This window comes from Etheostoma spectabile, chromosome 11, assembly GCF_008692095.1.
Source record: "Etheostoma spectabile isolate EspeVRDwgs_2016 chromosome 11, UIUC_Espe_1.0, whole genome shotgun sequence".
NCBI classification, from domain to species: Eukaryota; Metazoa; Chordata; class Actinopteri; order Perciformes; family Percidae; genus Etheostoma; species Etheostoma spectabile.
The window spans coordinates 14,534,623-14,550,652 of NC_045743.1; the positions used below are offsets into that span (position 1 = coordinate 14,534,623).

The following is a 16,030-nucleotide window of genomic DNA, read 5'->3' on the forward strand; positions in this document are numbered from 1 at the left end:
TGAGTATAAATGTGCATGAAAGCCCCCCGGGGAGCGACTGAAGTGTGGATTGTTCAGGTCAGTGCCCACACTCTCCAAGACTGGATCTCCATGGGATGAGCCAGCTCCTCGCACAGACAGTGTCATTAATAGATTTCAAGAAGTGAAAAACACAGCATCTGTTGTTTCCCACAGGGCTCACTTGTGGCACCTCGTCTTATGATGGCCTTCATAAAGATCCAGAGCCCACATCTGATAGCGTATGAAACCAATAGAACATCATTCGCAGTGAGCTCTGTGGCCTGCGAAGCAGTGAACAGTTGTTGAGTAACAGGGCATTGTTATGATCCTAGTTGTTCACACGTGGTCCTTGAGCTGCAGAGTATTTCTTGCACCTATTGAATGTACACTTTGCCTTTATGTTTCACAACATCAGAATAAACTGTGATCCGTCTCTAACTGATAGACCCGCGGGACCCCAGGGTTCAGGTAGAAGAGCCAAGCAGCCAAGATGCTTGTGCCGGCACAGCTTTGCTCTCCGGAAAATTACAAATTTAAATTGCCTTGCAGTAGCTTTATGTGCTTTTCACATTTTGTCATGTTATCTTGTCCTATCACATTTTGCAGCTATGTGGGGAAATGAATTGAACACGGGAGGTCAGTGGATAGAATTTTAGTAATGCTTCTACTTGATGTCTTTAAGCTGAAGGGAGGGGTTTGCTAAAAAATGCTGGATGGCCCTTGTTTCCCTGACATAAACCTGGTATGAATAAACCTTTCAATTATTAATATCCATGGGGGCATACCCACGCCAAATAGTTTTTTTTGTGGTTTGGATGTGAGTAGCAGTAAGTGCTCTGGGCAGTACTGCAATCGATCCAAAGTGTCTGTGAGAGCACTCTCGGGCGGCACCGCTCGGATCAGGTTCCTGAACTGGGGTCTCACAACAGTAGATGGTCGGGGGATGTAATTTGTCCAGTGGGCATCCTGGGGTTAGACAGTTCCACCTGGGGAGGGGGAAAAAATTGGGACCTTTCTGCCAAGTCAGAGCTGTGGTAAAATGAGCATGGCTCAAAAAGTAAAGCTGCTGCTGCTCAAGTGTTGTCAAAAATTACTCGGGGACGTGCTGGAAGCTGGAAAAAGCATTTTTATTGCACCATTTTTCATCTAAAAGAATATTTTTCTGTGTCATCAGAGAATTGGAAGACCTCAGTAGTTGATAGAGACTGTAGATTTAGAGCATGAGGTGTCACTCAGTATGAGCCCTTTTATGAAGAAATATATATTTAATGAAAGATCCGGCTTTGAGAGAATCAATGTTTTAGAGCAGGGAATATGAATGAAAATATGAGCTAATAAGGCAATTGACTGGGTAATTGGCTCAATGATAATTAATGATGACATGTCAAAAATGTTATTAGACAATATGCTAAGCATATATTCAAACCATATTTAGAGCCATTTATTGTTCTCGTTATGTTATATACCCTTTTAGATTCCACTGTCATTGTCATTTTCTTTTTCATAAACAATAGAACATATCATCCAGCATTGTGTCTATGGACAGATGATTGAAGATGATGAATGTAAAAGCTAACCAGCCACCTAAGATGTATTAAGGTAATCAAGCAGACAGTACTGTACATCATTAAAAGCAGGAAAAAATTCCAACTCCATGGGGAATTATATTTCTCTCTACTCTTTCTATTTCTATTCTCTTTTTCCATATTCACTAAAGGCCCACAGTGAGGTTTTGCGCAGGTGAACTGGAAGAACATTGGCACAGCTACAAATCACATATTACATGTACATAAATAAGTACTTTCGGCAAAAACTGGTTGGAGGGTATCAAGTGTATACCAAAAGCTATTGCACCTGGTTTTTCATTGCCAACTGCCTCAGATGAAAATCTGTCTTTTATGTGTAGAATTAGGTCCGCTTTTTAATTAAACACAGCGGGGGAAAAACTATACCCAATCCTGGCTTTTCTTAGTTGTAGTTCAATTCAATTCTAGTTTATTTATTATATCAAATCATATCAAGAGTCATCTCAAAACACTTTACAGATTGCATTACAGAGTAGGTCTAGACCACACTATAATTCACAAGGACCCAACAATCAAACAAATTAATTTGTGTTCAACACTAAACCCTCTGCCTTGGAGTTTATTTTAGTCATATTAGATCTAAATTACATCTTTGGAGAATTCGAATGTGCATTTCTTCTTCTTAACTATTACTGGAGGCTACTATATATTTTAGTTCATGATTTTCCCATGCCCACACATGCACATTACATTTTTAGTAAATAAGGAAATAGTGGGATGTTTTAACACCTTGAAACAACATAATGTTGGTCTTAATTTAGACAATTACAATGAGCTGGTTTTTCACTTTCTTGTAAAAAAAAAAATAACAATTCAAGGATGAATTTGTGCCGAAATGTTAGGATGGATTTAATTTCTACCACTACAGATATGTTCAGTTTTTGCTAGTGTGGAGCCAGTGCACACCTCAGCTGGCAGACCCCAATTTAGTAACGGAAACAGTGGCAGCTGTACAAAAAAGTCAGTGAGACTCAGTAATTGGAGAGGCAGGTGTCATTGTGGAAGGCTTGCCAACCACTGTAACTTGACCTTAATCAGTCACACCTTCCAACTTTTTTGAAGGACCATCTCCTTTGCCGTGGCATTTGGCTCATTATTTCCCTCACCTCCTCTTGTATCTCTCCTCACTTGGAAAATGGGATCCAGGTGAAGATCATTTTTAATGTATTTTTTATTTAGTTTATCAATTAGTCCCACCACCCCATGATATGTGGGCTCTGGGATATGTAGTGCTTTCTAGGCTAACCTTTTTTGTTTTTAGTTTCCTAGTTTAGTTACTGAGACACACTTTTCAAGTTCAACAGCTTATTGGTATCTTTTACCTAGTTTTTATTTTTATATGTGTGCTCATTGCATGTGTGTATTTTACCATAAACTACATTGAACAATATCGCCTTATAGAAGGAAGCAACACCATTTGAATGCATGAGTAATATATTTGTTGTCTTTTTAAAACCAAGTGTTCATACTAATGTACACTGTGTGCAGTGTCTTCCTTGTTGAACATAAAGTTGTTCTAATTGGGAATTTTAAGTTATAACAAAATGTGGCTAATGATAATAAAATCTGTGCAAAATATAGACCTTAACAACCAGACAATCTAACAAAGAGTCTAACAATACCAATGTAGCCTAAATAGAAGCTAATGAAATGAAATGTAAAAGAATGTGAGTTGAATTTTCAAACCTCTGATCATATCACTGGCAAGTTTAATAAAGTTTGCATGAAATATGACAATGACAGGATTCTTGTGGTTGATAAAGAAACAGGTGTTGATCTACACATTGAGTCCCCAGACTGCCTGGGGAAACTAATGGGACTGAGAAGGTCACAAATTCACAGCAACCAGCTTTTAGATTAAATCTGGCTATTTAGCAATCCAAAATTCTCTCTTTGGGTATCAGCACTTTTACAGCAATTTCATAAATCTACTATGCATTTAACTTCATTATTACAAAGCCAAAATGTAACTAGTTACCTGTAGAGAACGTAGACAAGGATTTTGGGTCTCACTCTGCACCAAGCTGTTTAATACATCATACTGTGGACAGCTCCTGGTGCTGAAATTGAGTCTTAAGTAGATGTAGCACTAGTCTCTCCATTACAATATGTAACTCATCAGTGTTAAAAAAGGCAAGCAACTTAACACTTGAATAACAACACCTATATGCAGCATAAGTTCAGGGTAAAGGCTAAATGCATTCAAACCTGGCCAGGTGAAGAGACAGCTGCAGAGGCTTCACCAGCGCAAGGCTGCTGGCCCGGACGGCATCAGCCCCAGGGTCCTGAAGACCTGCGCCAGTCAGCTGTCTGGTGTTCTCCAGTACCTCTTCAACCTGAGCCTGAGCCTGCAGAGGGTGCCGCTGCCGTGAAAGACGCCCTACCTTGTCCCAGTCCCCAAGAAGTCGACTCCATCGGGCCTCAAGGACTACCGCCCAGTGGCTCTCACATCCCATGTGATGAAGGTGCTGGAGAGGCTGGTCTTGGCCTACCTGAGGCCACAGGTGAGATCTTCTCTGGACCCTTGACAGTTTGCCTACCAGCCTCGTCTGGTAGTGGATGATGCTGTCATTAGTCTTCCGTAGCGAGCTCATTTGCACCTGGATGGCGGTGGCGGCACTGTGAGAATCACATTTTTTGATTTCTCCAGTGCGTTCAACACCATCCAGCCTCTGCTACTTGGTGAGAAGCTACGGGTGATGGGTGTCGGTGCGTCCATAGTCTCCTGGATCACTGACTACCTGACAGACAGACCACAGTTTGTCCGCCTGGACCGTGTTCTGTCTGATGTGGTGGTGAGTGGTACGGGGGCTCCACAGGGGACTGTGCTGTCTCCTTTTCTGTTCACCTCATACACCACAGACTTCCAGTTCAACTCAGAGTCATGTCACCTACAGAAGTTTTCTGATGACTCTGCAGTTGTTGGGTGTCTGAGGGATGGACAGGAGGGAGAGTACAGAGCGCTGGTGGATGAATTTGTGGAGTGGTCTGGTAAGAATCACCTGCTGCTGAACATGGATAAGACCAGAGAGATGGTGATTCACTTCAGGAGGAAGGGAACGGCTCCGCAGCCCCTTTGCATCCTGGGTAGAGACGAGGACATGGTGGAGTACAGATACCTGGGTGTCAACATTGACAGCAGGCTGAACTGGAAGATCAACAGCACTGCTGTTTACAAGAAGGGGATGAGCAGACTATATTTCCAGAGGAAGCTGAGATCCTTCAACATGTGCAGCAGGATGTTGGAGATGTTGTGGCCAGCGCTCTGTCCCCCCCCCCCCCCCCCCCCCCCCCGCCATCTGCTGGGGCAGCAGCATCGATGAACAAACTGATCAGGAAGGCTGGCTCCAAGATCGGCTGCAAACAGGACACTTTTGAAGCTGTGGAGGAGAGGCGGTCACTGAACAAACTGTTATCTATCATGGATAACCCCGACCACCCTCTCCACCCCCCACTGGTCCAACACAGAAGCAACTTCTCCAAGAGGCTCCAACAGCTTCGATGTTGCACGGACCGTTACAGGAAATCATTCCTACCACAGGCAATAAAACTCTTTAACACGTCATCACTGGGTGCTAGATAAGTTCAGTTCATGTTTTTTGTCCCCATAGGGAAATTAGGTTGCAGTAAAAGATCACATCACATGGTATTCAAACATTAACACAGAGAAGGCAAGGAGGAAGAAAAAAACACAACATATGTACACCACCACTCATACTATAAACCAAAGTAATATGAAAGGGGGGGGGGGGGGGGGGTAGAGTTCCAGACCAGCTGGGAGAAAGAAAAAATAAAATAGATACACAAAATATATCTATCATCGGACGGGACCTTCATTATCAATGAAGATAAGACTCTGAGACACCACAACACTGCATTAAATGCAACCTGCACAATTGGTTTATTTACATTTTAGCATACTATTTAAGCAGTTGCACATTTTCATCATTCCCAGCCTGTATAAATTCAAATATTTGTTATTATATTTTATTCCTATTATCATTATTTCATACATATTTCATGTATATTGTATGTATGTTTATTGTATCCTAGTATTTCATTCATATTTCTATTCTGCGCTGTATGACTGACTTTGCTGCTGTAACACCATAATTTCCCATTTTTTTGGGATCAATAAATATCTATCTATCTGCTGTATCCATCTATTTATCTATAGAGAATTGCAACAAAATGATATTCCCTTCTGATAAGAACAGTTTTGCTGTAAAAGGGAAAAAAAGCCATGATACAATGGCCATGGTGCTATGGTGCCTGGCATGGCCAAACAAAGGTAAAATAGACATCAGTCTCCTCCACCCTTTCTTCTTTCACACGGTTTTCATGAAATGTCTATGGTCTATGGTCTATGGTTATCAGAGATGCATGGGAGTTTAAATTAGGAGGTGTTGCTGCTGACTATAGCATAGTTGATGAAAAACCTGAATAGCACAGAGATCACAGAGATAATGTCCTGTAAAGTCCACATCATAATACTGGGGTATGGATTGGCTGGGAGGGGTTCTCCATACTTTGTGTGTGACAGCATGCTCACTGTTGTACAGGAATATCAATTGCTTTTTCTGACAACCTTTTCCTGTTCCCTTCCACCCCCCTCCTGTTCTCTGTCAGGTTTCAGAAAGAGGAGGAGAGAGGTACTGTGGCAGTCCAGCAGTCCTCCAGAGACCTGCCCTCATCTAGTGGAGTTCATCCCCTGTGAGGATCCTGCCTGCTACCTGTGGCAGGTCCAACAGGAAGAGAGATGCATTCCCACTAAAAGCTCCTGTGGTCCTGGAACTGCAGCCCAGAATGTGACCTGTGTCAGCGCTGAAGGTACACGCCTCCATTTGCATCCAAAGGGAATAGGTTGCATCAAAATTAAAAACCTCACTCACACAGTGAACGTTTTCTTGGTAAGCAATTTGGCCTTCTTCCAGCTATGAAAGGAATGTTTTTGACACGTTTTGATCTTCTAATGCAAGTCTTGGCAACACAGGAAATAAGGATATTTTCCAACTTCTTAAACTATTCCTTAAAATTCATGAATGTCATAAATTGACAGAGGTAAAATCACAGTTTGCTGTACAACTCTCAGTGATAGTTTGTGTTTAGTTGTAAAATTATTACAGAAAATTTGAGTAGAAAGAAAGTATTTGATTTACATTTAAATGTATCTGTTGTTGTTAAAATGACAGTTATGATGATTTTTCATTGCTTGTTATTAGTATAGGCTCATCTATTGTTTTTATAACTTCAAAAAAGATGGTAACCCTAGACTGCAACATGAATTAGACTGGATCTACAAGTAGCAGTATTATTCATCAAGGCCATAGTAAAGCTATCAGTGCTGTGGTCCGGACACGTAATGTTATTAGTAACAATGTGATCAGTAACAATGTGATGCATGAACTATCAGGTAGGAATGTGATCCATTGCGCTCAGACATAGCCGCACGTTGGGTGATAGGAACATCAGCGTTAACGAAGCATGCATTATTCATGAGAATTCATCACCGAGTTTATGGGCACAGAAATTGGACTGATTAAAAGTCAGAATCGTAGCTTCCTACAAAGCATTAATTGCTAATCTCCATAGATTATAAACCTAATTGCACCTTTTTTGCTTGTGTTTTATTATTCTGTCACAATGGATCATGTGTGTGTTTATCAGGAAGGCAGTGGAGGGTCCAAATGAATTAGCCAACAGGAGAGTCTAATGAGTTTGGACAGGACAACTAAGAATGCAAGCTTTGGCGGGTTTGAGGGAAAAGGCTTATGAAATCATCTACGGCAGATTTATTGTTAGAGAATGTTGACAAGTTGTTAACCGTTGCTTTGTTAATTGGCTCATTGGACTTACCATTCAAGCACTGTGAGTTATTTTCCTACAGAGTCAGAGTTGTGTCAAGGCCAGGTTGTTAAGTGATGTAAAATCCTGTAAGAAGCTTGTTTTTATACAGTGGGACTATATAGCAGCAATATACTGGAGGTAATGACTGAAAGCATTACAAAACTAAGAAGTATAATTCCCAGTCTCACAGCTACTATTGAAAAGCCATGGCAGGATAATTATTTCCACTTTAGATACATGCAGTTTTTTCAGTGAATGGTTGATTTTAAGTGGAGTTGAGCTGAACCGGAATTGGAAAAACTGTCAAACTGTCACCACATATGAGGTCTACTAAAACATCGAGCTTTTCATAAATACATAAAGCAAATACTGAAATATTTAAACATGTTGAAATGCTGTGAGACATAAAGCATTTTCTATTTTAAATTTAGACGTTTGTTATGAATAGTTCTGATATGACTCCAATGAGAAAAGAGAAAGGTTTGGCAGGCTGGCAATCTTTGTTTCAAGGATTTGACACTGCTAATGATGTCAATTTTTTTATTCCAATAAAATGCACTATCAACATGCTCAATACACCTAAAAAAACCAACAGAAGTATTTTTCTTAACACCAGCATTGCTGTGTTTTTCTTATAATGAATTGAATGGTGGACAGATGGAGAAAAATGATTAGATGGACAGAATATGTTCCTAGTATCATTATTCTTCTCAGTGACCCCCTTTGATCGTGGTCAAGTTTTTACTTTTCTTTACTGTCATGCTTGACATACATTCTGTAGACCTCGGAAAAAGCATCCGCTAATTGCTAGTCTGTCTGCACATTCAGACTCAACACGTTCAAGCTCTTCTTCTCATCTGTTACACAAGTAAAGATGATGGACATTTTGTCTATGCAATACGGAAATGTTGAAAGAAGGCAGACATGCTTCTCTCCTGGGAAGAAGTCCAATGTTTTGCCAGTCTCAAGTCTCAAGACTTTGATGTCTGGGTTTTTTCAAAGCTGAAACAAGTTCTACTCACAAAAGATCCCCTATCAAACATAAACAACTCTTATGAAGGAAAGAAAAAAAGAAATATATATAATTTCAGTTCAAACTTGTACAATATCACAGTGCATGACCTGCTTTCTGCACAATGACCAGGCCTCCTACTCTGCTCTCATCTGTCCCTCAGGCTGAATGAGGAACATAATTAGCCAAATGAAGAACATAACGGCAAATAAGTCTAACTCACTGTGAATACCACTTCACAATATTACTAGCACACTCACTATTTTTTACAACCTTAAGACCAACTCCATTTACTCAACTAAGCTCTTTGTACCATAGTGGATGAATTGTTGAAGATAAGTCACAGTTCTCTCCAGAAACAAATGCATGATGGTCATCCGTTCAAACACTGATTTCATTTGGACAAGTCTGTTTTGAGATAAGAACAACAACAAAAATTCTACTATAAAAGAGTTTAGGAATTCTTCACAAAATCTCAACTGGTTATAAAACAAATGGCTTTCTCTTTCCCTTTTAATACCAGAATTTGGAGGGGCCATTTTCCTTAGATAATCTCCAACGTTACCTTTGTCCCACCAATTTGGGAACGTATTACATAAGATTTTAAGAAAATGTTCAGAGGACAATTTGGTGGATTATATATAATTCTTATTAAAGTTTAATTAAATCAAAAAGTGAGAGCTAGATAAGAGATGATGTCAGTTCAAATAGGTGTTGTAAATTGACAGTTACAATTATAGTTTCATAGCTGATGAAAGAATGGATTAGAGCCGGACTTACTAATTCAGTATTTAGGAGAAGACTGAACTCAACACACATTTTTTAAGGTAAATTGTATATTTTTAAACAATTAAGGATTGTTATGAACCACCACTCATCCCTGACATTTTTTACCGTTTTTGTAAAGAGTTTTCAAAAATATTTTACAGTTCTGTGAAAAGTGCAATAGCAGTCTGGAGCTGCTGTTGCAGGAATGTTTAGACTGTGGAGAATAAAGTACCTGCATAGCCACTATTCACATGGTTTCAATCATTTTCAATTTTAAGTGCTGAAAATATTTGACAATGTGAGACAGGCAGAGAGGAGCGGGAAGTAGGAGTTAAGGCAGCACAATGTATCAGTTTTTAATTGTCACTGCGTTATAAACCGGCACAATATGCATATGGCGAAAGATTGTGACATATGGCACTAGATACTACGAGAACTTTTATGTTAGTTTAAAGAATAATATCAGAAGAAATCTGCACTTTAAAGTTAACTGTCATCCTTTTTTAGTGATGCCTGTTATTGTCAATTCAATGTTCAATTAGATCAATAAAAGAATGTTAGAAATTATTTCCTATCATTTGTTTAAAATTCAACAAGCAATTTGTTGTTGTTATGGAAGGTTGGTGAATGGCGGACCCAAAATGCAGAGGCGGAAACTTGTTTTGATGATTTAATTAATCCAGAAATAAAAAGAAAAAGAATCCTGGAAACAAGCAGGAACCAAAAATAGAGTCTAAGTAAAAACAGAAAACACAGGCATACTAACATGACACAGGAAGACTAACAAAACAATAAGCAGTGACCCTACAATGATCTGACAAGGGACAAGGGGAACCACAAGACTAAATACAGAGGGTAACAAGATAACAAGAGGCAGGTGACACAAGGGCTGGGAAACAGGTGGAAGACATCAAGTAAATCACAAGAGCGGGCAATCACAGGAAGTAAAACTAAAGAGAAGACAACACAGAAAACCAGACTATCAAAATAAAATAGGAAACAGAACATAAATACACTCACAAGAGACCACAAGACAGAAACCACAACTAGACAAGGGAAGGGGGCAACCAAGGACTAATACATACAAGACCAAAAAATAACACAATCGCAAGGATGAAATATATAACAAAATAGATAACCACAAGAGTTGTATTTTAGAAGAACAAGAACTAAGTACATTTCACTATCTGTCAATTTATTGCAAGTAAAAACGTTAATGCAACATTCAACAACGTTATCACGTATCACATGAGTTCCTCATATGCATACCTGCAAAGATGAAAGGATTGTTTACAATAATCTTATGTGTTCCCATAGCATCTGCACACATTTCAATTAATAACAGCTTGCCTTCTAATCATTTAAATAAATTAGCTGACATACCTGTCTCTTTCTAAAAGAAGAAATGGTTTGATTTGTGTTTGCTGGCTTCCTCAAGGATGTTTGAGCTGGAGTTCCATTCTGTTAATGGAACAGAATTGAAAGGTTTCTGGGGAAGAAGCAAACAGGCCCTGTCTGCAATCCAGCTCGTCTTGATCTGTATGTTTGAATAAAGACATTTTCAATTTGAAGGAACTCCCTGAGTAAGTCAGTCAGACGGGGGCCCGTTGCCCTGGTCTAGTTTCACTCCGTCCCCCTTTATTAAAGCAGGAGTCGTGTCTCTTATTCACTTAAAACCTGCCTTAACCCTGCACCCAGTCAAAAGAAAATTCATACAGTATTTGGAGCTTTGGATCATAACCTCTGGAGTCATTTACCTCACTGAATCTTAAAGGTCCCATGGCATGAAAATTTCACTTTATGAGGATTTTTAACATTAACATGAGTTCTCCCAGCCGGCCTGTGGTCCCCCAGTAGCAAGAAAGGTGTAAACCGAGCCCTGGGTATCCTTCTCTGCCTGCTGTAATTCTGCACCAAGGCTGAATTTTAGGAAAAAGACTTCAGATATGGTATTAGGGGAACCACTAACGTCTATATAAAAGCATCCAAAAAGAACCATGTCATGGGACCTTTAAGTTGATTTGACAAAATACAGTTAAAAATGTACTTTTCACTACCTGGCTTGTTTTAGTGCATGCTGTTAATTGTTTTGCGTTTACTGACTGTTGTCTACTGTCTTTTCACTTCTATTTTGTAGAGTTGAAGTCTTATGATATTGCTCTTCAAATAAAGCTTATGTTTTTACATTATGTAATAAGATCAAGTTTACATCTGCTGCTGTACGTTGAGCTATGTTTCACAATGTGTTTAAATGTTGAATTCTGACAATGTTGTCTGTGAAAGACTTTGGTTTTTGGGTTAAAATCCTTCAACAGACACCTTGTCAATTTTCCTTTGCAGAACATACACTCCCAACTTGTATTGATTGCTGAGGGCTGAATGGTTCAGTTTAGTGTCAGTGAGTTTACAAATGCTCCCAGTGTGCATCTGCATTGGATGAAGATATTACCGAAAAAATTGTTTTTGTTGATGTTAACATATGTTTACACCCAAGTGGAATAGGTGTTTGAACTGGCAGGTAATATTTAAGATTGTGAACTTTAATTAGGCGTCCAAGAGATATGGAGTGTTTTCTCCACTTTACTCCTTGATTGAGTAAGCATTTGGTTTCCAATATCACAGCATAAAACTACTTCGCATTTCAAATCTTAAAAGCTTGTGAAGTTGTCTGAGGAAAGTTTATGGTGGGGATTTAAATTATTACCTATGGCTGCTCAAGCAATCAGAAAGCATCTTCTATCACCTAAAGCCCAACTTTTATTGCCTAGCAAATGCATACGGTATTTCCTAAAACCACTCAGGTATAGATGAGATGGAATAGACTGGCCCAGGGTGTTTAAAGACATTTTGGGGCTCAGCCATGGTCCAGAGTGATCTACCCCTGTGACAAAAACATACTTTTCTCACGAAAGTGCATCAATCTGGTGCGTTACACACTCTGGACACACTTTTAGCTGTCTTTTGTTTATCCTTCTCCTTACCTATTTCCTGCGATCCTCCGATCCACTGTAGGTTGTGTGGATAAGAGACACAGTCCTCAAAGAGTACAAAAAAAACATTAGTAGATGTATGACTCCGACTCAAGCAGGGTTTCAGAAAATGATGATGACGTGGAGTTTTATCTGTTAATACATGATGCGTGAGACTTATAAGAGTGGATTAGTTGACAAGTCTGGCATTATCTCAGTGTGAGATTTAGCATTTTCTTTAACACAAAAGCATTGCATAATTGAATTTTAGATTGTTTGGACCTCTGTGTGATATCACAGTGATATGTTCAGTACCATGGGTAATTGCATTTTCCTATTATCAATCCTGTTGAATCTTTTTTATCTTTCTATTGTTGCTTGTTCTATATCACTCCAATTGTATTCTTATTCTATGAATTTACTTTACTGTTTTAGAAGAATATATAATATTGCTCTTCAAATTCAAAACGTTTTGTGAAATGAGAAACCTTTCAATGTTTAAGTGAAGAACGAATTGTATTAGTCTGAAATGTAGTTGTATTTGCCATAAAACGTTCTGAGTATATGCATTTTTATTTGCCTGTTAACTTGACTGAGTTATGACTAATAATAGACAAATCTTATGGTGACATCTTATGGTGAGTGTTAGGTCATTATAGCCGATTAGGAAGACCCCTTCTATCTCTTCATGTGGCATTCACGCACAGACTAAAGCTTTAAAATTTTAAACCATGGTATTTGCATCTTTGAAAAACACAATTTTAATTCTCATGTTTGTTAGCTATGCAGATAAGGAGTTGCCTTACATGCAGTTTTGAGCTGGAATTAAACTAAAATAATATTGCATCTTACACAGGGAGGTTAATGGGCACTTATTGAATATCCCTATTACTTTATTGGGCTTTAAACTATGGAAAAGTGCTGTGTTAGCCTTACCCACTTGCCTTTCGCCCCAGGCTCAGTAAAGTTGTTTTGACAGCTCCCATTCTCTGCACAGCGTCCATTCACACCAGAGTAGTTGGCCCCATTTCCCGAACTAACTACCAACCACAGGGCATACTGACTCAAACACACTAGGTGCACCTGTGACGGACAGCTGACATGACTGATTTAACCTCTCATAGATGCGTGTTGGTGGACCTTCCCAAACTAACTCCTTTCTAAACCACAGTAACTCAGCAGCATGGTTACAATCAGCCTGAATTATCTCTCCTTGACTGGTCAACAATTTTCAGGCGATGATGAACTCAGAAAAGCAGTCCTTAACTTGGCTTTGAGACTGTTACTGATGATGAAATTCTAAAGTTACTGATTGACAGGTGGATACAGCAAAAACATTAATTATTGACCCAATTTTTCAGAGGCCACTTTGATGTTCACAGTGGCTTTGTCCAATTTGCCTTGTTGCTTTGCCTGCCAGGTTTGTCTTAAAAGCTGCCCACGCGGAGTGGATATGATTATTAACTTTTAAGCAAAAGCGAGGACTTCTTTTTTTTTTCTACATGTACCTGAATAATAACAATGAAGAAGATTAATTGGTGGGTGGGCGAGCAGAATCGAAATCATGTTGAAATTGCATGCAGGAGGCAGTGGTATTATATGTGAGTAAGAGCCCCAGCTACAGATCCCTGTATTAATAATGCAAAAGGACCCCTAGGGCAGCTATCTATTTGCACCACCATCCCCCCACATAGTCTCACACATGCACACTACATGGATACCCAAGTTAAGTAGTTGGATTCATGTTATCATACCAATTTTCTTTGGGCATTGTTTCAAGGCAAAGCTTTGTGAGTCTTTTGTTAGTTTAGTTTGCAAACATATTCATCAGGCCTCAAGCAGAACAGTTTAATTACTGATTTCCTACTGTTGGCAATAATACGTCTAAACAAATCTTTAAATATGCCTAGAGCACACGGCTATGTTTGGCATGACATTGCATACTTGTTTAATGTAAAAGTCAAGGTTGTAATTGTAAACGTATTAAAATGGCCTCATATATTTTTGCATTATTGCCTTTTTAGGGATTACTAGGGTTAACTAAACATAGATGATGTTTGTGTTCTGACCGCCTTGCACCAGTTTGTGCACCAGTACCGTATGTGAGGTGTTTGCTTGCGTCAGTGCTTCGTCTGGCATTCTTTCTGAAAATATAAAGCCTAATAACAGTATGGCAGCAAGTAATGACTTACCATATGTTCCCAGCAACAACTAACCAGCCATGGTATTGTTTTGTGCAGTACAGCACAGTATAAATTAAAAACTGTTGAATTAAAAAATTACTTTGCATCTCATTTAGTGAACGTTTGGTGGAAATAGCTATGTGAATATTGTATCTAATATCATTTTAAATATTAGGTGTTGATTTATATGGTATATAATGGTATGGCATATAATCCTTCAGGAAACACCTGTAGAACTATACAGATAACATACAGTAGCCATGAGTTGCAATGCACAAATTTGCGTAGCACTGGATATACGATTGTCCAATGTACTGAATGTCATTTGGTTCGGTTTATTGCCTGCTTACTTTTCGTGGTTGATGAAGTTCCTTCAATAGATCCAAATTTCAGGCTTTGTTACATTCTTATGTGACAGCTCAGAGAAACCATCGGCTCTGTTTCACTGCAGGGCGGGCAGTAATTAACATAACATATAGGTACAGTCGTTTATAGACATTTGAATGCAGAAACATTACATACATCTTTAAAGTGTTTAAACATTGTCTTGCTTTATCTCTTTGTCCATTTTTACAGTCCAAGTGAAAAATATGTCTCTTCTCCCGGCAACAGATACTCTGAAACTATATAGATGGTAAATATTCAGTACTCCATGTCCGTCCCTCTGAGTGTGGGTCAGAGGATGATTTAGAATATCTATGGTGGGTCCGTGTTTCATTTTATGATCACTTTCTGTAAAGCACGGACACCTGAAATAATTACCTGGGTGGGAGCCATGGTGAGCCAAAACAATATATTTCTCACCGCTTAAAATCTCACTGCCAGTTCAGAACAATTATGTAAAGTAACAGCATACTTCCTATTCAAGCAGTGCCGCCTCCAGAGCCATTTGGAGTTGGTCTAGTTGCAGATGTGTATTTCTAAATACATATGCATTGCAATAGTCCAACCTGCTAGTAATTTTTCCGCATCCTGGTTTGTCAAGATTGGTTGCTAAATTTCTTAGGTGAAAGAATGCTGTCTTGGTCACTTTGCTAATGTGAGCAATGTAATGACACCAAGACTTTTCAGTTCCAAAGTGGTCTGATGAGCCATGTCCCTAAGCCTATTAAAAAGTGTTTCTCTCTTCAATTTAGGTCCTAACAGCTGTATCTCGGTTTTATGTTTGTTGAGTTTTAAAACATTGTCATTCATCCATTGTTTTATTGAGGCCAAACAGGCAGTCAAAGATGATAGGCCATTTGGTTCGTTGGGCTTGTGAATAATCGCAAATTAATCACACATTTTTATATGTTCTAAATGTACTTTAAAAGGGTTATTTTTCAAGTTTTTAATGTTCTTATCAACATGGGAGCAGACAAAAATGCTTTCTTTATGCAAATGTTTATTATTATTGCAAAAATCCAAAACAATGACAAGGTTAAATTTAACTCCGTCATCATCAACCCAGCCATGAACTTCCTTGCTAAGCGTGAAAGTGTCACTTCTACCGAAAGCTTGAGAATTATTTTTTGTTTGTTATCTTCAATTGCAGAACCCTCCATCTTATGTCCATGCATCCCATATGATACCCTGTGGGACTTAATCATCTCTTCAAGCAGACTAACTTCTCCTCCTGTATACACTCCAGTTACTTTGATAGCTGCAGATTTCGACCCTTTAACT

At 39.0% G+C, this 16,030-nt stretch overlaps 1 protein-coding gene across 2 annotated transcripts in view; it reads left to right on the plus strand.

Annotated features, from left to right (window-relative positions):
• Positions 1-16,030, plus strand: part of thsd7ba (thrombospondin, type I, domain containing 7Ba) — a 190,109-nt gene that overhangs the window by 101,887 nt on the left and 72,192 nt on the right. For both annotated transcript variants that reach the window (XM_032529739.1, XM_032529741.1), the window contains exon 8: positions 6,216-6,416. In XM_032529739.1, coding sequence (XP_032385630.1) covers positions 6,216-6,416 — 201 coding nt within the window. The remainder of the gene's footprint in view (positions 1-6,215; positions 6,417-16,030) is intronic.